At 42.5% G+C, this 25,315-nt stretch overlaps 1 protein-coding gene across 11 annotated transcripts in view; it reads left to right on the top strand.

Annotated features, from left to right (window-relative positions):
* Nucleotides 1-20,965: 20,965 nt before the first annotated feature.
* Nucleotides 20,966-25,315, top strand: part of REPS2 (RALBP1 associated Eps domain containing 2) — a 221,350-nt gene continuing 217,000 nt past the window's right edge. For 9 of the 11 annotated variants that reach the window (XM_064573814.1, XM_064573817.1, XM_064573818.1 and 6 more), the window contains exon 1: nucleotides 20,966-21,330. In XM_064573814.1, the coding sequence (XP_064429884.1) occupies nucleotides 21,097-21,330 (234 nt within the window). In that variant the 5' untranslated portion in view covers nucleotides 20,966-21,096. The remainder of the gene's footprint in view (nucleotides 21,331-25,315) is intronic. The other 2 variants (XM_064573820.1, XM_064573825.1) reach the window with 1 other exon arrangement.

A 25,315-nucleotide genomic window follows, 5' to 3' on the forward strand; every position in this document is an offset into this window, starting at 1 on the left:
TTGCCTCAATGAAAAATCGCTTTTGTAACGTGGGTATTCAGAGAAAAACAACAACAACAAAACACCGAGCACTTCTCACTCATATATGCTCATTACACATGCCAAGAGCAAATTTACTGGAGCTGTAATGTGAAATGTCTGCTCACATAAACACCATCATAAGTGCTTGTTCATACAGAATGCCATTGATATTAGGGCTTCTACAACACCAACATTTGATCAGAGAATTTTGCCAACAGGCCATTCCATTTTCCTTCCCAGCATAACATTTCCATTAACTTTGTGAGTAGTTTTACAAACTTCTTGGCAGGAATACAACTTGAACCTTTAGCATCCTGGAAAGCACAATTTTTAGCTTATTCTGGAAAATCTCAGCTGGTTTACCAGAGAGGTCATTGTACTTTGTTTATGAAACGTATTCAATGCTTTGGTGGCTTCCTGCCACTATTTGAGAGTTTCATAACAGGCAAAAGCACAGGGATCTAGAGACAAAATCTAATTTTCATACAATGATTGTATTTCTTATTCCTATTCTTTTTTGTCTGCCCGTCAGACTTACAAATTCTCTTGCCCCAGCAATAGAGAGTCATCTCTATATTCATACTGACTTTCTAGGCACTGTTTGCACTTATGAAGTTATTCTGCACTGTGGTATTTAGATAACTTTTGCTTAACTCCTTTCATGCTTCAATGGACCACTGATTCATTTTTACAAATTGGGACTATGATGAAGCACTGTGGTTACAGCAAAAAATGCAAATTGGACAAATGTGAGTAATGATATGCAAATGACATAAAGATACATTAGCTGAGATCAAGGGCAGCCTGGTTAGCTGGTCGATTTAGTGTTTATGGTGAAGGCACAAACTTTAAGATGGTAATGATAACAGAAGTTTTGGTGAAACTCATAATTTATCTTAAATTCAAATTTATTAAATGTATGTGGACACAATTGTTTTATATTTTTCCCTGAGTCTCCTGAACTGCGTGTGAACCCCTTTTATGGATTCCAGGCATCACCAATGATCCTTGTACCACACTTAGCTAATACTTCTCAGAGAATATTAGTTGGAGGGTAGCCAAGGTGGTGGTTGGAACAGGAAAGCCTCGACAGTAGGAGGGAAAACCATTGGCATCACCAGTCTCATTTACCAGAATATCAGCAGTGCACAGGTTGGAAGTTTCAAGATCTACTCTCTTAGCCACTTTCAAGCACACAATAGAGTATTGTTAACTATAGTCACCATACTGTACATCAGATCCCTAGAACTTATTCATCTTATAACTGAAAGTTTGTTCCCTTGGACCAACATCTCCCCATGTCTTTCTCTCTTCCGCCCCTGGCAATCACCATTCTAGTCTGTTTCTATAAGTTTTAATGTTTTTAGATCCCACGTACAAGTGAGATCACACAGCTCTTGTCTTTCTCTGTCTGACTTATTTTATGGATGACCTACCTATACTGTAACATGTGTCAGGATTTCTTTCCTTTTCATGGCTGAAAAATATTCCATTGTATGTATATATTACATTTTGCTCACCCACTCATCTGTTGATGGAAATTTGGGCAAGATATTATTTTTAAAATTTTAATTATCATTTTACATATTTATGCTCTGCCTCATTTTTATATAAATTGAGAGAGACTTTTCATTTAGTTAAAAAAAGAGAAAGAAATACTGTATGATCTCACTTATACAGTATATATATATGGATAACATAAAAAAAAAAAGGGGGCGCCTGGGTGGCTCAGTCTGTTAAACAGCCAACTCTTGATTTTGGCTCAGGTCGTGATCTCACTGTCCTGGGATCGAGCCCCACGTTGGGCTTTGTGCTCATTGGGGAGTCTGCTTGAGGATTTTCTCTCTTCCTCTCCGTCTGCCTTTCCCCCCTCTGTGCTGTCTCTCTCTCTCTCTCTCAAATAAATAAATAAATCTTAAAAAAAAAAAGAAAGAAGAAAATAAGTGCAGAGAACAGATTGGTGGTTGTTGCCAGAGGTGTGTGGGGGAGGGGATAGGTGAAATGGGGAAAGGGAGTCAAAAGGTACAAACTTTCAGTTATAAAATAAATAAGTCATGGGAATGTCATGTACATCATGGTGACTACAGTTAATAATACTGTATTGCATATTTGAAAGTTGCTAAGAGAATAGATATTAGAAGTTCTCATCACAAGAAAAAAATTTTTTATAACTGTATGGTGAAGGATGTTAACTAGACTTATTGTGGTGATCATTTTGCAGTGTATACAAATATTTTTATTTAAATATTTTATTTATTGGGGCACCTGGGTGGCTCAGTCGTTGGGCATCTGCCTTTGGCTCGGGTCATGATCCCGGGGTCCTGGGATCGAGCCCCGCATCGGGCTCCCAGCTTGGCGGAGGGCCTGCTTCTCCCTCTCCCACTCCCCCTGCTTGTGTTCCCTCTCTCGCTGTGTCTCTCTCTGTCAAATAAATAAATAAAAGAGAGAGAGAGAGAGAGCAGGAACACAAGCCAGGGGAGTGGGAGAGGGAGAAGCAGGCTTCCTGCTGAGCCGGGAGCCTGATGCGGGATTCAATCCCAGGACACTGAGATCATGACCTGAGCCGAAGGCAGACGCTTAACGAATGAGCCACTCAGGCACCCTGCAGTGTATACGAATACTGAAATATTATGTTGTATACCTGAAACAAATATATTATATGTCAATTATGCCTCAATTTAAAAAAAGAAACTGGAAAAAAAGGAAGAAAACAAAACAACAAAACCCATTTAGAGTTAGCCTAGCTTACTACATATGTTTTAGATGTGTAGTTTCAAAAGGTAAAAAGAAAGTTTTAAATTAACTTCACTACTGGGCGCCTGGGTGGCTCAGTTGGTTAAGCGACTGCCTTCGGCTCAGGTCATGATCCTGGAGTCCCGGGATCGAGTCCCACATCGGGCTCCCGGCTTGGCAGGGAGCCTGCTTCTCCCTCTGACCCTCTCCCCTCTCATGCTGTCTCTCTCTCTCTCTCTTAAATAAATAAATAAAATCTTAAAAAAAAAATAAACTTCACTACTTAAGATCTGAACCTAACCATTTTCTGGGTTCAGGAAGCTCTTCTCTGATGAATTATAGGTAAAAATAAATATTCAGATATGTATATCTATAATACAGAATCTTTACATTATATGTCTCCTGTGCTTTAACTAAACTAGACATATGATATTCAAGGATGACCCAACAAAGAAATGGAGACAGTCATTTAATAAGATGATGCATAGATTTTCTTAATTAATTAATTAATTAATTTTAAAAGTCTTTACACCCAATGTAGGGCTTGAACTCACCATCCTGAGATCAAGAGTTGCATGTTCCTTTGACTGAGCCAGCCAGGCACCTCACATAGATTTATTTTTAAGCCTGTCCTGAATTTGTTTTAATTTCATTTATCCTTATGAAAATCTAGTTTATACAGTTTCAGAAACACTCAGAACATACCCACTGTGTCATGTGGGACATGCTTGAGTTATTAAACTGTTGCCCCTACCCACCCACCCCCGCCACCACGTGCCAGGGGTGGGAAAGAGAAACTCCTTTCTAGAAGCTTGGGACAAGGCTGGAGACCTGCCCTCTCCAACTGGACACCCAGATGGAGCTGCCTCGTGCGGTTCTACTCTCCAGAGCCGCAGACTTCTGTTGGGGACTCTGACCTCCGGAAGAGAGAGAGGCAGGGACAGGCAAGATTTAGAAAGGGCACCATTTGAGAAAGCTCAATTCCACCGCTCTCTTTGCCAAGTCTTTCCCTTTGCTTTTTAACTGACATAGTCCAAGGTGATCATGGAATTTGCATGATGTAATGAAGTGCAAAAGAGCAGTAGCTTGCAGTGTGAAGTGTTGCCTGTTTGAGTCAGTGTGGATTGGTAGGGGTGGGGGTTAAATTCCAAGCATGATTTAGGAAAAGGAGAGGAACGAGATTGTAATCTTACCCACTACACATTGTACTGTGGGAACAAATAATGGGGAGGTGGTAGTGCCATGCTATTATTTATAAACACTTTTTTATTGAGCCATATTTCACATACCATAATATTCACCCTTTTAAAGTGTATAATTCAGCAGGTTTTAGCATATTCACAAGGTTGTGCAGACATCACTATTAATTCCAGAACATTTTCATCACCCCAAAAAGAAACCCGTACTTGCTCACAATCACTCCCTATTTCCCTGCAACTTCCCCCACCCAACCCTAGGCAGCCACTCTGTCTCTATTTGCCCATTCTAGACATTTTATATAAATAGAATCATATAATATGTGGCCTTTGTGTCTGGCTTTTCTCACTTAGCATAATGTTTTCCAGGTTCATCCATGTTGTAGCATGTGTCAATACTTCATTCTTTTTTATTATCAAAGACTATTTCATTATGTGTCCATACTGCATTTTATTTATCCATGCATCAGTGGGTTGTTTCCACTTTATGGATATTATGAATCATGCTGCTATAAACCTTCGTGTACAAGTTTTACAGGGACATATGTTTTCATTTCTTTCGGGTATATACCTAGGAGTGGCATTGCTGGGTCCTATGATAATTCTTTTTTTTATTTTATTTTATTTTATTTATTTTTATTTTTTATTTTTTTATTTTTATTTTTTTTTAAAGATTTTATTTATTTATTTGATAGAGAGAGAGAGAGAGCACATGAGAGGGGGGAGGGTCAGAGGGAGAAGCAGACTCCCTGCTGAGCAGGGAGCCCGATGCGGGACTCGATCCCGGGACTCCAGGATCATGACCCGAGCCGAAGGCAGTCGCTTAACCAACTGAGCCACCTAGGTGCCCGATAATTCTTTTTTTTAAAGATTTTATTTATTTATTAGAGAGAGAGAGAGTTCACACGTGCACGAGCGGGGGAGAGGCAGAGGGAGAGGGAGAAGCAGACTCCCCGCTGAACAGGTAGCCCAAGGACACAGGGCTCTATCCCAGGACCCCGAGATCATGACCTGAGCCAAAGGCAGATGCTTAACCAACTGAGCTACCCAGGAGCCCCAGGCCCTGTGATAATTCTGCGGTTAATTTTTTGAGGAGCTCAGACTTACTTCCAAAGTGGCTGCTCCATGTTACATTCTCATGAGCAGTGTTTGAGGGTTTCCGTTTCTGCATCCTCTCTGACACTTGTTACTGTCTGTCTTTTTGATGATAGCCATCCTAGTGGGTCATGCTATGTATTAGATACACTCTCATACTCTTGGCTCCATATATATTTTAAGCCGGTTGTTAAGAACCCACCCTGAGGATGTAACAGGCTTGTGAAAGTTCTCTCTCTCTCTCTCTTTTTTTTTTTTTAAGATTTTATTTATTTATTTGAGAGAGAGAGAATGAGAGAGAGCACATGAGAGGGGGGAGGGTCAGAGGGAGAAGCAGACTCCCTGCCGAGCAGGGATGCGGGACTCGATCCCGGGACTCCAGGATCATGACCTGAGCCGAAGGCAGTCACTTAACCAACTGAGCCACCCAGGCGCCCCTTGTGAAAGTTCTCTAATAGTGCTTTCCTGGAGGATCACAAGTCTGTTGAGGCTTTACTAGGTGGAATCCGGCTCCTGCAAGACTAGTTGTGTGTGTGTGTGTGTGTGTGTGTTTTAAATATCCATTGGATTAAATGAAACAGCTGGCTTAGGTCAAAATTGAGAATGAATTTCATGAACTGAAAAATGTTTCCAATTTTTCTGTTGCACAAGGCCATGGATTAAAGCCTCATTGTGTATTAAGGCCTTTTTCTATCAATCCAAGTACAGAACTCTGGTTCCAACATGGAAATAATTACAGAGGTGATAAGCTCTTTTTTTTAAATCCACTGTTGTTGTTTTCATAGTTACTGAGTTGGCATGTGTAGTAATATGGAAACCCTTTGCAAATACTATGGCCCCAAGAGGTTCCTAAGCGAAAAAAAAAAATCCAGCTTATTAGTGGGTGCTCCTGTTCCTGGCTCCCACTTGAGTTAAGGGTGGAGTCTTGTGGAGATAATATACCACATGTGAAATAAACATCCTCTTCAAAATGAACATATCCTTCTATGTTCCAGTGCAGAAGGAAGGCAGGCCTTATAGGCCAGACTTGTTCAACTTCCTCATGCAGGCACATTCTAAAACAACAAGAAAATCCGAGGAGTTGCCAGATATTTCATTACTTTCATAGAGGACAGCATGACCTAATATTGTTATTTGTTTAACATTTCTCTTTTTAAAAAGATTTTATTTATTTATTTGACAGAGAAACAGCGAGAGAGGGAACACAAGCATGAGGAGTGGGAAAGGGAGAAGCAGGCTTCCTGTTGAGCAGGGAGCCCGAAGCAGGGCTCGATCCCAGGACCCCGGGATCATGACCTAAGCCGAAGGCAGACGCTTAACGACTGAGCCACCCAGGTGCCCCAACATTTCTGTTTAATGTTAAGGTTCAAAACCACTTAGATACAAAAAACCCCCAAAAAACAAACAAACAAAAAACAAAACCACTTAGATACAGGAGTCCAGGTGAGAGCTTACATATTGGGATGAAAGATGGGAATGCTAAAAGGTGCTAACAGCCTTGACATACTTTCATTTCATTTTATTTTATTTATTTAATTTTTTTTAAAGGTTTCATTCTTATATCTTCAGTTTTTTTTTATCTAAATTTTTTTTTGGGGGAGCGCCTGGGTGGCTCAGTCGTTAAGCGTCTGCCTTCGGCTCAGGTCATGATCCCAGGGTCCTGTGATCAAGCCCCGCATCGGGCTCCCTGCTCCGTGGGAAGCCTGCTTCTCCCTCTCCCACTCCCCCTGCTTGTGTTCACTCTCTCGCCATCTCTCTCTCTGTTAAATAAATAAATAAATCTTTAAAAAAACAATTTTTTTCTTTTTTAGTAATCTCTACACCCAACGTAGGGCTCAAACTCATGACCCTGACAGCAACAGTCATATGCTCTACCGACAGAACCGGCCAGGTGCCCCAGGTTGACACACTTTAAAAATATTTTGTTTGAAAATTTCAAACATAAAATATTAGAGGAATTGATATCATCCTCTCTCCCCCATACCCATTGCTCAGCTTAAACACCTGTCAACATTTTCCAATTCTTGTTTTAAACTAAACCCCTCCCTAATTTTCTCTTTTGTGCCTAAGGATTCTAGTGGAAATTCAAGATACCATGTCATTTCACCTGTAGATAATACAGAATGCATCCATAAATGACAGGGTTGTTTTTTTTCCCTCATAACCACTATGCCGTTACGTTATTATCACACTTTTAAAATAAACAATATCTTTTAACATCATCAAATACTCAGTTCATATTCAAATTTCCTTTATGGTTGAAAGACTTTGTTCTTAAATTTTTTTATTATGGGAAATTTTAGACATAAACAAACATAAAGAGAATAATAAAATGACAATTACCAACTCTAACTCATTGTTTCATCTATAATCCCACATAATTCCCCTCCCCATAGTTTTATTTTTCTTTCAAATATTTTCTTTCTTTTATTGTGGTAACGTTCATCTAACATTAAATTAATAATTTCCACCGTTTTAAACTGTACAATTAAGTGACATGTAGTAATTCATCATCTTTTGCGACAGTCGCCGCTACCTTATTCCCCCAAAAAGGAAACCCCATACCCATTAAGCAGTCACTCCCCATTGCCCTATCTTCCCAGGCCTGGGAAACACTAATCTGCTTTCAGTCTCTAAGGATATGCCTGATATGCCTATTCTGGATATTTCATATCAATGGATGCCCCTTATAATTGGGAAGTGAATCTGAAACACCACATAATTTCACCCATAAATAGTTCAGTGTGTATCTTTAAAAGATAAGGACTCTTTTTCTTTAAGCATAACCACAAGACTATTACCACATCTGAAAAAATTGAACAATAATTACTATCATACAATATCCAGCCTGTGGTCAAATTTCCATTTGCGTCATAAGTGCTATACATTTGTTTCAGTTTGTTTGAATCAGGAGCCATATATGTGTCTGAAATCTCTTTTCATGTAGAGATTCCTCCTCTATCTCCTCCCCACTCTTGCAATTTGTATGCTGAAGACATTGAACTGCCTTGTAGAGAATCCCACGGGCTGGCTTTGGCTGCTCGCTTCTCCGTGGTGGTGTGTAACGTGTTTCTCTGTCTTCGGAGTCTCCTCCTCGTTGGTAGCTCTGTCGACAGCGGCACTGTCCAATATGGTAGCTACGGGCCATGTGCGGTTACTGAGCACCTGAGATGTGACTAGTGACAAGGACTCTGCTTGACCAAACTTGAGGCAGACTCCTCTGAGTCCTCCTTCTGACTGGGTTCCAGCTTTGGGCTTTGTCCTTGGCCTGCTTAGTCCAGATTCAGCAAGAATCTTGTTGGGTGAGTTTCATGAAAATCTCTCACTCTTTTTTTTTTTTTTTTAAGATTTTATTTATTTATTTGAGAGAGACAGCAGAGCATGAGCAAGAGGAGGGGCAGAGGGAGGGGTAAAGGAAGAGGGAGAAGCATACTCCCCGCTGAACAGGGAGCCTGACGTGGGGTTGGATCCCAGGACCCTGGGGTCATGACCTGAGCTGAAGGCAGACGCTTAACTGGCTGAGCCACCCAGGCTCTCCCCAACTTTTTTATTTTATTATTTATTTATTTAAAAAAATTTTTTTAAAAAAAATCTCCCACTCTTGAAATCTGATCAAATTCCTCATCCCCTACCCTCGAAATCTTCTCATCCTGGCCCACCTTCAGCAGGAATCCTGTTGAGTCCATCTTACAAGAATCCCCCTAGCCTTGATATTTCCTCTTTGTAATTTTCCATCCACTGATCCCTACTCTGCTCCTTGACTATAAATCTCTCTTTGTCTTTCTTGCCTTCGGAGTTGAGCCCAATCTCTCTCCCATACTGCAAAACCTCATTGTAGTAGCCCCTCTTGAGGAAGATTTGCCTTACATCTTTAACAAGTGTCTGAATAATTATTTTCCTTAGCATTAGTCCAAACTGGGATGTGCAGTAAGTGTAAATTACATACCAGATTTCAAAGACTTGGTTCAAAAAAGAAATGTAAACTATCTCTAATAATTTTTATATTGATTTCATGTTGACATGATAATATTTTGACTATATTGGGTTAAATAAATATGTCAGTAAACTTAATTTCACTTATTTTTTTAGTTGCTTTTATTATTATTATTATTTTTTAATATGGAAGAAGATGTTTAATGCAGCATTATTTATTTATTTATTTATTTTTAAAAAATATTTTATTTATTTATTTGACAGAGAGAGACACAGTGAGAGAGGGAACACAAGCAGGGGGAGTGGGCGAGGGAGAAGCAGGCTTCCTGTGGAGCAGGGAGCCTGATGTGGGGCTCGATCCCAGGACTCTGGGATCATGACCTGAGCCGAAGGCAGACCCTTAACGACTGAGCCACCCAGGCGCCCCTAATGCAGCATTATTTAAATCATGAACAATCTGGGGAAAAAACTTTTAAATTGACTAATAATAGAAAATAATAAAATTTAATGATATGTCTATATAATTTTTTTTTAAAAAATTCTTCATTCTTTTTACTCCCCAGGATTAATTGCTCACCAGAATTACTATTGACATACACAGAGTTTTCTTTTTTCAGAAATGGGAATCAGGGGCGCCTTGGTGGCTCAGTCGTGAAGCGTCTGCCTTTGGCTCAGGTCATGGTCCCAGGGTCCTGGGATCGGGCCACGCATCGGGCTCCCTGCTCCGCGGGAAGCCTGCTTCTCCCTCTCCCACTCCTCCTGCTTGTGTTTCCTCTCTCGCTGTGTCTCCCTTTGTCAAATAAATAAATAAATTCTTTAAAAAAAAGAAAGAAATGGGAATCAAACAATAGAAATTGTTCTGCAGTCTGCCTCATTCACAGGACATATCGTGGACATATTTCCATTGTGTGATTTATTTTGAATGTCAATGTTTACATTAAGCTGTATTTTTCTTTAACTTTTTTTAAATTTAAATTCAGTTAGCCACTTTTTAATTGCTTTTAATGTGGCAACTGGAAGATTTGAAATACGTAGTGGCTTGCATTATATTTCTATTGGATGGTGCTGAATTAGACTTGAAATTCAGTTTTGCTTTTTTGGCAAGTTGTATGTCATGGGTTGTGTTGCATATGTCTAGCTAGAAGCACATAATGTCAGACTCTTTTTGTGATGTTAGCAGTTGTTGATGATTGGTGTTTGAATTTATTTATTAATTCGGGGTTGCAAAATACTGATATTTTAGTTTTGTCATTTCTTCTGTAATTCTACCTCATCCACTGTTTGGTTCCCTAGTGGTACAGCTTGGTAGGCAAGGCAAGATCAATATTTGATTCTCTCCCTTTATTTATTAATTCTCAAAATTGTCAGTTGGCTCACAAGCCATTTATAGACTAAAAGTATTTAGCAGTGCTTATTTGTATGTGCTTCTTAGAGAGATTTACAAAACTTACATAGGAATGAAGATGCAGGTCTGTAAAGAAGTTGAATACTATCTGATCTCAAACTGAGATAATAAGTGGAAGTCTTCAAGAATGTCAAGGTCATGAAAGACAAAGACTGAGGGGGGCGCCTGGGTGGCTCAGTCGTTAAGCGTCTGCCTTCGGCTCAGGTCATGATCCTAGGGTCCTGGGATCGAGCCCCGCATCGAGCCCCGCATCGAGCCCCGCATCGAGCCCCGCATCGAGCCCCGCATCGAGCCCCGCATCGGGCTCCCTGCTCCGCGGGAAGCCTGCTTCTCCCTCTCCCACTCGCCCTGCTTGTGTTCCCTCTCTCGCTGTGTCTCTCTCTGTCAAATAAATAAATAAATAAAATCTTTAAAAAAAAAAAAAAAGACAAAGACTGAGGAACTGCTCCAGAAGAAAGGAGACCAAAGAGACATGACAGTTAAATGCAACTTGTGATCCTGGATTGGATCCCGGACGAGAAAAAGCAATTATTCCTCTTTTACTCTAAAGGACATTAATGGGACAATTGGTGACAATTGAGTAAAGTTTGTAGATTAGATGATAGCTACTTTTCTGATTTTGGTAATTGTACAGTGGTTATAAAGAGAATATCCTTGTCTTTTTGGAAATGTACACTGAATTATTCAAGGGTAAAGGGAAATTATATCTGCAAAGAATTCTCAAATTATTAAGAAAATATACATATAGAGAAAGATAAAGCAAATGTGGAAGCATTTGGGGGATTTGAGTGAGATATATACAGGAATTCTTTGTACCATTTTTGCAGTTTTCTGTGAATCTGAAATTACTGCAAAAAAAGTTAATAAACTAAAATAATGCCTATGGATTTAAAAAATCCTGTCTGTTCTCATTGTAAGATTATAAATAGGTTGATATCAATTTGAACTCAAAACCATATTAAAACATACTTTGAAAATTTGAGAGGGACTGTGTGAAGAACAAGAGGGTAGTGAAAAACCAGTTCTGAGAAGAGTTGTGTAGTGGTTTAAAATGTGTTCGTAAGTTCTTTGACATTCCTCTCAGGAGCTGGAGGTCAATTCCCCTCTTTTTGAGTGTGAGTTGCACTTAGTGACTTGCTTCTAATAAATAGAATGGTAGAAGTGGTGCATCACTTCTAAGACCAGGTCATAAAAGACACTGTGCTTGCAGAAATACTCTGTCTTAGATCCCTAGCTCTGGAAGAAGCCAGCTGCCATGTCCCGAACTACTCAGGCAGCCTTGTGGAGACGTCCACATAAGTGGAACAGAAGCCTCCTGTCAACAAACATGTGAATGTGCCATCTTGGAAATGGATCCTCCAGCTCTATCTAGTTCAGCCTTCAGATAACTGCAGCCCTGGCCAACAGCTTGGCTGCAACCTTCTGAGAGACTGTGAGCCAGAACCATTCAGCTAAGTCACTGCTGCATTCCTGATTTGCAGAAATGGTGAGACAATAAATGTCTGTTGGTCAAGTTCCTGTTATGCAGCAATAGATGACTGATAAAATTCCATATCTTTTTAAAGGAGATTTATTTATTTATTTGACAGAGAGAGGGCGGGGGAGAGGCAGAGGGAGAGAAAGAATCCCAAGCAGCCTCCCCACTGAGCGTGGAATCGGACACGGGGCTCAATCTCACGACCCTGAGATCATGACCTGAGCTGAAATTGAGAGTCAGATGCTCAACCGACTGAGCCACCCAAGCTCCCTTACAATTCCAAACCTTAAGCACCTTGAAATCATGCTGCCTGGACAGCTGCTTACATATAAAACTGATCTTTTCCACCAGAGTCTGATATAATCTGTAAATGAGAGTAGATGTAGAGAGGAACATTTCCAAGACAAAACCAAATCTACATTGTTATTTTGGAAACTATTATTGAGATTATGGTACTTACTCAGAAGTCATGAGGAAATAGCTAAACTAAAATGTAAGTTTTTAGCGACTGGAACTCCTAGAGAAGAGAATCAAAGACATGAGTTAAAATGTAAATAAGACATGAAGTTGGGAATAAAATCATGTTATGAAAGTAGGTTTAAACTAGGAGGAGATTTGCCACTAGGAGTGGCAAAGGAAACATAAGCCTCTCATGAGAGGAAATCTTAGAAGGATACTTTCCCATTGTATTACTAGTACTTTCCGGGTAGTTCTGATTTCTTCCTTGATTTAAATCAATTATTGGGGCGCCTGGGTTGTTCAGTCGGTTAATCGTCCGATTCTTGGTTTTGGCTCAGGTTATGATCACAGGGTCCTGGAATGGAGCCCCAAGTCAGGCTCTGAGCTCGGGGGGGGGGGGGGGGATCTGCTTCTCCCTCTCCTTTTCCCCTGCTCTCTCTCTCCCTCTCTCTCTCACATAAATACAGTCTTAAAAAAAATAAATCAAGGGGCGCCTGGGTGGCACAGTCGGTTAAGCGTCTGACTCTTGGTTTTGGCTCAGGTCATGATCTCAGGGTCCTGGGATAGAGCTCCGTGTTGGGCTCTATGCTCAGCATGGAGTCTGCTTGAGATTCTCTCTCTGTCTCCCTCTCCTTCTGTCCTTCCCACTCATGCTGATTCTCTCTCTAAAATAAATTAAAAAATAAATCAATTATTTATTGAGACCAGATGATTAAGATGTGTTCCTTGTCCTTGAAATGCTACTTGGAAACCATCTTTGACTATGAAAAAGGTTGTTTCAGGCTCATTGTCTTTATTTAGTTCCTTTGTTTGTTTCTATGGTTCTATATCTGAGAAACAGTTTTCTTATTTAAAATTTATCTCCAGAGAGAAGGGGAGTTATGTTTCACAGAACAGATATCTCTGTGGACGTAAATCAGTTAATAGGAATTGTGATTTATGTACCTGCTGTCTCCTATGGGCTGCAATGCCTCCAACGAAGTGATAAACACATTTCTGGCCTTGAAAGGCTGAGACTCAAGTCCTAGATGATTCAGTAGTCACATCAACTTAGTCAAAGTAGAAAGGGCAGGAAAGAAAAATGATGAGGCCATAATCCATATTCACCATAAAAAGATTCTGTTTGCAGTGCAGGAAAAGTGGCCTTTGTTTATGGAGGATAAGACTATACATATTCTACTGAGAGCACTTAAATATTTACAGATCGACTTGTGCTGCACATGCTTTTTCCGTGAGATGTGATTCATATTTTTCTCTGATGTAGAATCCTGGCTCAGGTTGGGATCTCTGGGTGCAGAAACTGAGGTGGGGATTCTTGTGTAAGTGCCTCATTGAGGAAGTACTCTCAGGAGAAGGGGAGTGAAGGAAGCGGGGTGGGACTGGAGAAGGAGGTAAGCAAGGAAACAGCCTCAGCTGAGGACTTGCTTCAGTCTGATCCCACCGGCACTGTGGAGCATGATTTGTACCACAGAGGTGGTCTTGCCTTAAGGCAAAGGGCTGGCCTTTTAGATTTCATTTCAGTCAGTCATTGGCTATGGGCTGGTCCGTGGGGGGTGGGGTGTAGAGGTTTAATCTCCCCGAGGTGGCTCCAGGTTGGCTGAGGGGAAGTCTCCAAAGAAGGGAGCAGCTGTGAGCCATTAGCAGACTATACTCCCTGATGGGTGCATTGCCCGGTGACAGGAATCTTGGCAGTGACTCAACAGTGTCTATAATAGGTTTGAAATTTTGTATGGTAATTATGGCAGAATCCAGGTAGATGTTCCCCAAACCCATTTCTTCTTCCTGGCTATATACGTCGACTACATTTCCCAGACTCCCTTACAGTTTGCTGCAGCCACATGACTCAGTTCTAACCAATGGAAAGCAGGGGGAAGTGATATGTGCCGCCTCTGGCCCTGACCCATAAAACCCCTGTGTAAGCAATCTTCCATGCTCTCTCTCTCTTTCCAGCCCTGTTCAGCTCTCTCTTTCTTTTTATAACTGCCAGATGCAGAGCATCTAGTGGAAGACTGTGAGGTCCCACGGGATGGAGGACTTACTAGCTAGTGTCCTTGAATGAACACAGAGAGAACCACTCTTCTGCACAGACTCTTGTTGGACTGTGACCGGAGCAAGAAATAAATCATTATTATGTTAACCCGCTGGGATTTTTCAAGTTGTTTGTTTCAGTAGTTAGCCTACCATGACTCATTTAGTGAACCCTCTCTTTTTCAGAAACCTGAAATGCTTCTGAAAATTTTATTTTACGAATTCTACCCATCTCATCAATAATAATCCTTGCTCAAATCTGTGGTGACCAAAGCGCTGAAGACCTAAAGTAAGAATTTTTTTCTTATTCCTTCAAAACACAGAAGAAAGCTCTGACAGTGTGCTTGAGTATTATGGGTGAATGTTAAAAGCACCATGAAAATATATGGCTCGGATAATTATTATCCAAAATCCTGTTCAGGGAAACCAAGCAGGAAGCTGCTTTCTCAAGGTTAGACAGCTTGCTATTGTTAACAAGTCGTGACAACTGTCGGCTACGGTTTGTCTGATATAACTATTGGACTTGCCCAGTGCATAGAAAGCTTTTTAATGTTTCTGTTCAGCCATTCCCAGGGCTACCATGGAGAGAGGTGAGCTATCTGATAGGTTACCTAAGAGGCCAACGGGGCTACTGAGAACAAACTATGTGTTGCTTGGGAACAGCCACCTTCTCAATTTGTCAAGCTTTTGCTTCAGAGGATGGAGTTGCTACAGGAAGGAAGAGGGCACATTCTCTCTCTCTCTCTCTCTCTCTCTCTCTCTCACACACACACGGGTGGATATAATATATAATTTCATCGATGTTCAAAACTGGTTTATGGGAGACAATAACTTGTAAGATTTGTCATTAGTGGTTTGCAGAGCATACAGGGGGCCAAGTACTCCAACAGCTCTCTCTCTAGGAGCGTAGAATGAATTGGGTGGGTCCATGTGGCCCACATCAGCTTTACTGTTGCTGGAATTGAATTGGAAATTCAGATTGGTTTGTGGCCACAATTAGGTTTCTTCTTACCTTCCCTACCCCCTTCCTTCTCCACCTCAAAGAGAGTCTACAAAGCAGACTTTTACCTGGCAAGCTGCAAGGACACTGCTGTCTTACACCTATCAAATCCCACAAGTGGGAAGAGAGAGTGGCCCCAAACTCAGTGTGCTTTCTTTTTTTTTTTTTTTTTAAAGATTTTATTTATTTATTCATGACAGACAGAGAGAGAGAGAGAGAGAGGCAGAGGGAGAAGCAGGCTCCCCGCAGAGCAGGGAGCCCGATGCGGGACTCGATCCAGGGACTCCAGGATCATGACCTGAGCCGAAGGCAGACGCTTAACCATCTGAGCCACCCAGGCGCCCCTCAGTGTGCTTTCTATGTGAAATTGGGTAGAGTGGAGTCCTCTCTGAGGGCAACAGAATTCAAGGATGTTGGTGGTGGGGAGAGAGGTTGAAAGAGAGAGAGAGAGGGGTCAGGAAAGAGAGAAAGAGAAACAGAGTGAGACAGAAAGACAGAGACAGAGAGGGATAGAGAGAGACATTGTTAAAAATCAGGAATGATCAGTTTCTTCTCCCTCCCATCACTTCTGCCGTAGAGAAGAGAAAATGAGAGGAGCTGGGAGAAGCGCCAGTGTTTTCATCATACTCCCTCCTGGGGAGTAGAGAGGAAATTTCTCAAGAAAAAATGTGGCCAGGGGAATAGGATTCCCTCTCACACTGTCAAAGATCTTTCTCCACTTCCAGAAAAAAAAAAAAAAAATCAGTCAAACAAGTGAATATTTAGTGTTTACATTGGTCAGTCCCTCACTAAGTAATTTTTAAAGTTCACAATCTTTGAAATACTATGTCAAGAATCTCAATATCACTCATGAAAATTCTGAAGCTCAGAGAAGCCGAATAGAATTCTGTATACCTCCCCTGCCTAGGTAACCTATAAATTGGCTGTAGGTATAAGAAAATATTAGGTCTCAAAAAAGAAAAGATTAGGTTTCCATACTATAAAACAGGAATCAGTAAATTTTTCCTATAAATGTCCAGAGACCTTAAGCAATGACTCAACTCTGCCATTCTAGTGTGAAAACAGCCATAGACAACACATAAATGAAGGGGCCTGGCTGTTCCAGTAAAACTCTACTTATGAATACTGAAATGTGAACCTCATATAATTTTCACATGTCCTGAAATATTATTCAGTGTACAGAAAGCACTATTTTTCAACCATTAAAAAATGTATAACCCAGGGGGCGCCTGAGTGGCTTAGTCAGTTAAGCCTCTGACTCTTTTTTTTAAAGATTGATTTATTTGGGGTGGGGGGAGGGCAGAGAGAATCTCAAGTAAACCCCTGCTGAGTGCAGAGCCTGAGCTGGGGCGCGATCCCACGACCCTGAGATCATTCCACTGAGTGGAAATCAAGAGTGAGTCGCTGAACCGACTGAGCCACCCAGGTGACCCAAGTGTCTGACTCTTGATTTCAAGTCACGTCTTGATCTCAGGGTCAGTGAGTTCAAGCCCTGAGTTGGGCTCCACGCTGAGCGAGGAGCCTACTTAAAAAAAAAAAAAAAAAAAAGTACAACCTGGGGCACCTGGCTGGCTCTGTCAGAACTCTTGATCACGGGGTCGTGAGTTCAAGCCCTACACGTGGTGTGGAGTTTACTTAAAAAAAAATGTACAACCCATTCTTAGCTCGTGAGCCATACAAAACCAGAAAACTGGGGCGCCTGGGTGGCTCAGTCAGTTAAGCGTCTGACTCTTGATTTCGGCTCAGGTCATGATCTCAGGGCTGTGGGACAAGCCCTGCATCGGGCGCTGTGCTGAGCTTGGAGCCTGTTTGGGATTCTCTCTCTCTCCCCCTGCCCCTCTCCACACTCTCTCTTTCTCTCCAAAGATAAAATAAAATAAAAATAAAACCAGACAACTGGTCCTAGTTTTCCAACCCCTGCTTTAGGAAACTCTTCACTATAGGTAACCAGCACCTTGTTCTGGGTTTGTTCAGTTGTCATCTTTATGCAGGGCACTCATGCTGGATTTAAAAGGAAAAAGCAAAACTTAAAAACTCTGTCTTGGCTATTCCTGAATATACAGTTGACCCTTGAACAACACAGGTTTGAACTGTGCTGGTCCACTTACACGTGGCTTTTTTTCCATAAATACGGTGCAGTACTGTAAATTGTATTTTCTCTTATGATTTTCTTTTTCTTTTTTTAAAAGATTTTATTTATTTGATAGAGAAAGACACAGTGAGAGAAGAAACACAAGCAGGGGGCGTGGGAGAGGTAGAAGCAGGCTTCCCGTGGAGCAGGGAGCCCAATGCGGAACTCGATCCCGGGACCCTGGGATCATGACCTGAGCTGAAGGCAGACGCTTAACGACTGAGCCATCCAGGCGCCCCCTCTTATGATTTTCTTTTCTTTTCTTTTTTTTTTTTTTAAAGATTTTATTTATTCATTTGAGACACAGAGATACAGAGAGAGAGAGAGAGCATGAGCAGGGAGAGAGGCAGAGGGAGAGGGAGAAGCAGGCTCCCCGTTGAGCAGGGAGCCTGATGTGGGGCTCGATCCCAGGACGCTGGGATCATGACCTGAGCTGAAGGCGGACGCTTAACCATCTGAGCCACCCAGGTGCCCCCCTCTTATGATTTTCTTAATAGCACTTTTCTCTAGCTTAGTTTATTGTAAGAATATAGTATATAATACATATACAAAATATATGTTAATCAACTATTTGCTATTGGTAAGGCTTCTGGTCAACAGTAGGCTCTTAGTTAAGTTTCTGGAGAGTCAAGAGTTACGCGTGTATTTTCTTTCTTTTTTTTAAAAGATTTTATTTATTTATTTGACAGAGAGATAGAGAGAACAAGTAGGCAGAGAGGCAGGCAGAGGGAGAGGGAGAAGCAGGCTCCCCACCGAGCAGGGAGCCCGATGCGGGGCTCGATCCCAGGACCCTGGGATCATGACCTGAGCCAAAGGCAGCCGCTTAACCGACTGAGCCATCCAGGCGCCCCTACACGTGTATTTTCAAGTGCATGGGGGTCAGTGCCCCTAACCCCTGCCTTGTTTAAAGGTCAACTGTATTATCATTTTGGCCTCTCTAGCCATGATGGAGCCCAAACAAGTGTGGAAGTTTAGAACTGCAAAAAGTAAAAAGAAATTCTCTTCTAAAACATTCTTGTTTACTGTCAGCCTTAAGGGATATGAGTGTTTCTCGTTATTACATTCTTAGCTGTGTTTACTCTGAAGTTTGATAACTATTTCTTTTATTCAAAAAACTGTTGCAGAAATAAAGAATAGCACTTGGCATTCCTTAGATATTAAGACATTTAAAAAATGCCATTTTTTCCCTCCTGCGTCCTGGGTTTACTGGTTACTGTTGGTGGGTCACTTCTGCCTCTTGTCCTCCATTGAGCAGCTTTCTTCTGGCATACCAGAGCCCCAGACAGGCTGCCCCCTCCCTCCCACCCCAGCCCGCTGTCCCACACTCACCACTTCCTTGGCGCCAAGTCTCTGGGGCTCCTCCCTCTCCCGTGAGCCCCCCTCTCTGTCCGGCCCTTTTGCATCCCCCAGTCGCACGGATTTGTAACATCCATCTGGGGGCCTTCTCCATTAAACCTCCATTAAACCTCTGGCTCGTGGATTTTCTCTCTTCTCTAAACTCCCACAACACTTAGCCCGGGGTACACGATTTAGCACTTAATTATATATTGTCTTTTATTGTTTGTTTTTATTTATTGTGTTAGTTTTGTCTTTTCAAGCGAAGCTACAGATTCCTTGAAAGGAACACATCTTGTATTTTTTTACTCCAGTAGGGACACAGTTAATACTTTCTGTTCTACCAATGAGTGCTGCTTGATGGATAGGCACAGATGTAAGACTTTCTACGCATTTCTCCAGTATCTGTGGTGCTGATGACTACCTGTCAAATTTATTAAACTGAGTTGAGTAATGAAGAGCAGCTCCGAATCTAGTATTCAGTTGGGTAAATCACATCATCTCTGTATCCATTTTCTCATCCGCAAAATGAAGATGAAAATGTTTTCCCAACCTACCTCAGAGAGTTACTGTGAGACTTACTTAAACGAGATAATGTAGCTTTGAACTGTATGAATGTCAGGGATTATTATACCTCACATCTCTTTTCCCAGGTGTTACAGGGGAAAGTAGGGTTTGGCTTTTATCACAAAGAGTGGGTCCCTTTCTAACCTCTGTTAGAATGGTGGGGCATTCTCAGGGAATCCTGAGTATGACTAAAAAGGTCAGAAGAGGGTAAACATGATCTCTTGGCTTCCAGTTTTCCTGAGAAATTATTACAGTTGTGGAAAATACAGTGTGTGGTTAGATTTTGAAATGGAAATTCCCCAGCTAAGATAGTCTTTGCTGCTCCTTACTTAACTATCCTTTCTGTACTCTTGTCTGCAAGCTTATTTCTGTCTTAATTCTCTCCTGGCAGGTCTAAAGCAAAATGTGGTAAAAGGAAATCTTAGTGAAGAGATGAGAACTTCCTGCTTTTGGAGTGGATCTTATTTTATGTCCTTAGATTCCAAAAGGAAAATCTTACTCTGGCCATCAGTTGACATAATTTTTCTTCTTCTTCTTCTTTTTAAAACCTTTTATTTTAAATAAACTCTATGCCCAACGTGGGGCTTGAGCTCACGACCCCAAGATCAAGAGTTGTATGCTCTACCTACTCAACTAGCCAGGCGCCCTCATAATTTTTCTTCTTATGTATTCCCTCCCCCCTTTACCACCTGTTGATTTTTCCCCCGGTCTTCCTGCCCTTCCTCCTTATTTTAGTTGACCAAAATACCAAAATACACTTGTTATCATCAGTGCTATTTCTTGAGATAGTTTTTGTTTTTAATTATAAAATTATTTGGGGTGAAAGATTTATATATCTCTTCATTAAATTCTAAAATGTATTTTTTATTAGTGCTTTATCCTGGACTTAATTTTTTTGTGTTTTCTATATTATACATGCAATTCTTCTTCCTAGGGCCCCTTTTACTCTTATTACTCTAGTATTTAACACTAACTGATGCTGTTCCTTTTTAAGGCTCAACTCCAGACCTGAGGAAGTGGCCTAACCTCATCGCCCCCGTGAGCGCTATGGTCAGTCACTGGGTAGGTCAGTTCGTATGGAGATCTCTGGATCTCCATAGGACATAGGAGGACAGAAGCGCTACTGCTATGAAAAAAGGGAAACTTAATTTCTCATGCCTCCTCCCTTTTCTGCGAAGGGCGCCGCACCAGCTCCAGCGTTCTACGGCGAAATCACCACAGCTTTCTCCGCCCCCTGAAAAGCGCCATACTCCAGGTGGGTCTAGTTGTCTCCCTTCCCAGCCAGCGAGGAGAGCCAAGGGCACCCCTCTCGGGGTGGGTGGGCGCGCCAAGCGCTGGCTCCTGCCCTCCGGGTCTGGGGAGTGCGGGAGGGGCAGGTGACGGGTCGCCGGGTGGGCGGCCCGCAGAGTTAGTTACCTGGCGCGGCGCGGCGCGGCGCGGCGCGGGGCGGGGTGGCGGGGGCGGGGCCGGGGTGCGATCTCAGGCTGCGATTGGTCCGCCCCGCGCCTGTCTCCATGTGCCGCGCGGCGGAGGCACAACATTCAAGTCCGGGGGCGGGGCCGGCGCGCGCCGGGAGGAAGCGGCAGCGCGGCAGCTGCGGGGCGTGGGGGCGGTGGCGGCGACGGCCGAGGCCGAGACCGAGGCGGCGGAGGCTGAGGCGAAGGCGGCGGCTCCTTACCCGGTGACGGTGCTCCGCCGGACCCCTTTCCGGGCCCCATGGAGGCGGCGGCGGGCGGGGGCTGCGGCTCCGGGCCGCCGCTGCTACTGAGCGAGGGCGAGCAGCAGTGCTACTCCGAGCTCTTCGCGCGTTGCGCCGGCGCCGCAGGCGGGGGCCCCGGCTCCGGGCCCCCTGAGGCCGCCAGGGCCGTCCCCGGAGCGGTCACCGCAGCCGCGGGCCCCGTGGCCGACCTGTTCCGGGCGTCGCAGCTGCCCGCCGAGACGTTGCACCAGGTAGGTCCCCGCGCCCCCTGCCCCAGCAGGTCTGTGGGGACCATTTCTGTGGGGATAAGGGGGCGGGGTGGGGCGATGGGGCTGCCCAAGGACCTGGAGGCCTCGGCAGGTCGAAGTCGGGGATGGCGGCGACGCCCTTGTCCCCCGGGGAACACCAGCCTCCTCCGCAGCTCAGGAGTGCTGGGTGCGCTCCCCGTCTTCCTCCCCTGAGACAGACTGACACTCCCTCCCCTCCCCCCCGGCCATTGCTGGGGCTCTGCAGCTGTCCGGACCCAAAGTTTGCCTTGTTCTGGAAGTGGTGTTTGTTTTGGCTAGTGTCTGGTTTAACCTCTGCTCGCTGCTCCTGCCTTTACCTCTCCTGGGTGGGTGGAAAGGGGTAGGCGCTCAGGGTGCCTTGCTGGGATTTGAACTTGAAGTGTGCGTGTGTGTGCGTGCGCGCGTGTGTGTGTGTGTATGTGTGTGTATGTATGTATGTATGTAGAGTCAGGGGCCCAGAATTGAATGTTGTCCGCCCTATATCCATGTAATCTATCTATCTATCTAGATATATATATCTACTATATGTATTTGCTCACTAACATATTTCTGAATATTGGTATTAAATTGGAAAGCCTTAACAGAGCAGGGACAAAGGGCTGCAAGAGGATGTCTGTCAGGGCAAAGCCAAGCTTACTGTTTCGGGCTAGAGATAGACCCAGACATCCACCATAGGAGACAGCTGTAGTTTCCCATCTTATTACTTGGACTTGAAATAGAACTGGAAAGTAATGTGTGTCATAGCTACCTCCTTTTAGCTGCTCCATACCTGGAAAAGGAGGAGGGAGTGATCCACAGCACGTGCTGTTTTTGTTTTGTGCTTTCCTTGGAGCTTGGAGAAAGACTACTTGATAAGCATCGTCTTTTGATATCACCAGGCCTTCATGTTGATAAGATTCTTAATATCAGGCCCAAAACATGAAAACCTTTTTAAAATTGTTTTTTTTTTTTAAGTTTTCATTTTATTTCCGGTTAACATACAGTATTATATTAGTTTCAGGTGTACAATACAGTAATTCTGTACTTCCATACATCATCCTGTGCTCATCAGGACAAGTGCACTCTTTAATCCCCCTCACCTATTTCACCCATCCCCCCACCTCCTCCCCTCTGGTAACCACCAGTTTGTTCTCTGTAATTAAGAGTCTGTTTCTTGATTTGTCTCTTTTCCCTTTGCTTGTTTTGTTTCTTAAATTCCACATATGAGTGAAATCATATGGTATTTGTCTTTCTCTGACTGACTTATTTTGCTAAGCATTATACTCTGGCTCCATCCATATCATTGCAAATGGCAAGATTTCATTCTTTTTGATGGTTGAATAATATTTCTTTATATAGATATAATACATAATAAATATGTATGCATAAATAAATAACACTTGGGTTGCTTCCATATCTTGACTGTTGTGAAGAATGTTGCTATAAACTATAAACATAGGGGTGCATGGAAATGAAGCTTTTCTTAAAAACAATAGTTAGTATGAAAGTTAACATCAATTGAATATTTAGAGTGGGGAGTGGTATTTTAAAATCTAGTTCTAGAGGATTAGTGAGGGTTTTATGGCTCACTTGCAATGTCACTGTGTTTGTAGGTTCTTTATTTTTTTTCTTACCACTTAAGACTGCGCTTTATACTGCTGGAACATGCATATGCCTATATGTTTGTGAGCATAACTTTAGCCACTCTGTAATCTTTCACCTTTTAAAAGGGATTTCTGAAAATGTAATTAGTATTCATAGAACTTAGCATGGCTGTTTAGCTCTTAAGAAGTCCTTTATATGTAGAAAGTTCTGCAATTGCTGTTCCGTGGTTGAGCTGAACTAGGTAGACAAAAAGTCAGTGTCTTAAAACACAAACCATGGCCATTACTTGAGGCCCTCAGAATATTCCCAAGCATATAAATTTATTAAATGATGTTGCAACTTCTCAACTGAAAAAGGAATAAGTGACTGAGGCCACACAGCAAGTAAATGACAGCTGGGCACCTGCTAAGGCTTATTTTGTAGTCAGTAATACATGGAGTGTGATAAGAGAAAGTGGGCATATTAAATGTGAATATGTTGGTTCACCACTCCTAAGGAATTGGGGAGGGGACTTTCCTGGTGTTAGAATCCATGCTCCCTTCAAGTATATATGATTTAGAAAGAACCCAAGGCACAGTACATTTGCATGAATGAGTTTATATTCTCGATGTCCAGTTGAAACTGGAGACTGCTTCAGATGTCGGCAAAGGGAGACATGCCTAGAAGATTGCTTATAGTAAATGTCTCAGAGCTCTAAGCTTTCTTACTCAGCCCAGCAAAATAAAATACATACTTCCCCATTAACCTAATATAATTGCAATAATCCAGTATTCTTCATACAGGTAAAAATGAACACCAGAGGCATCCTGGACAGGGAAATGTAATCAGAAGAGATTCAAACAAAGCTAGCAGTCAGCAGCCACCTAATTTTTACCAACCATTTTAGTGGGGAGTGGTGTGGTGTGTGTTGTGGTGTGCTGTGTCATGTTGTATCTTGATGTGTGTGTGCATGCTCCATTTACCTCAATTTGCATTTCCCCATGAGTGTATTAGCCATTCTTTAAAACAAATGTAGACATTTTTAGCCTTTCCCTGTTGAACAGGAACCTGTAAGTTCAGAATTAAGTGACCCAACAGGTATAACTGCCCAAATCATGGAGGCACTAACCATCCCTGGTAATTTCTATGGTAACAGCCAGATTTTTTTTTCTTAATAAGCATATAATTAAGATTAGCATAACATTTCAGGCAGGGTGAAAATCTTACCTGGAGTAAATGTTTTACAAAAATACTTAATTTTGTCTCCTCCTTGCAGTAAAAAATAAACTATGTCTGTTAGTTTGTCATGAAAGTGAGTTATGTTAAGGATTTTTTTCTGTTGAAATGTGTATATATATATATTTTTTAATAGATTTAATTTTTTCAGAGCAGTTTTATGTTCACAGCAAAATTACGGGGAAGGTACAGAAAATTCCCATACATCCCCTACCAGCACACATGCCAGCCTCCTCCATTATCAACATCCCCCACCAGACTGGTACATTTGTTATAGTTGACATTGACATTGACATATCATTATTACCCAAAGTCCATAGTTTGCATTAGGGTTCACTCTTGGTGTTGTACATTCCAAGGTTTTTTAAAAAAATATATTTATTGGGGTGCCTGGGTGGCTCAGTCGGTTAAGCGTCTGCCTTCGGCTCAGGTCATGATCCCAGGGTCCTGGGATCGAGCCCCGCATCGGGCTCCCTGCTCGGCGGGAAGCCTGCTTCTTCCTCTCGCACTCCCCCTGCTTGTGTTCCCTCTCTTGCTGTGTCTCTCTCTGTCAAATAAATAAATAAAATCTTTAAAAATACATATATATTTATTAAGACTTAATTTTTAATTTAATTTATTTCAGAGAGAGAGAATGAGAGAGAGAGAGCACTAGAGGGGGGAGGGTCAGAGGGAGAAGCGGGTCTTGATCCCAGGACTCCAGGATCATGACCTGAGCCGAAGGCAGTCGCTTAACCAACTGAGCCACTCAGGCGCCCAAGACTTGATTTTCTTAGAGCAGTTTTAGATTAATAGCAAAATTGAAGGAGAGGTGCATAGTGTTCCCATATACCCCCCTCGTCACACACATACACAGCCTCCCCCATTAGGAATACTCCCTTCCAGGGGTGCCTGGGTGGCTCAAGTCATTAAGTGTCTGCCTTTGGCTCAGGTCATGATCCCAGGGTCCTGGGATTGAGCCCTGCATTGGGCTCCCTGCTCGGTGGGAAGCCTGTTTCTCCCTCCCCACTCCCCCTGCTTGTGTTCCCTGTCTCGCTGTGTCTCTCTCTGTCAAATAAATAAATAAAATCTTAAAAAAAAAAAAAGGAATACTCCCTTCCAGAGTGATACATTTGCTACAATTGATGAACCTACATTGACATATCATAAT

Source organism: Mirounga angustirostris, unplaced genomic scaffold (assembly GCF_029215605.1).
Source record: "Mirounga angustirostris isolate CCGP_5_RB_7025 unplaced genomic scaffold, mMirAng1.0.hap1 SCAF_11, whole genome shotgun sequence".
Lineage (NCBI taxonomy): Eukaryota > Metazoa > Chordata > Mammalia > Carnivora > Phocidae > Mirounga > Mirounga angustirostris.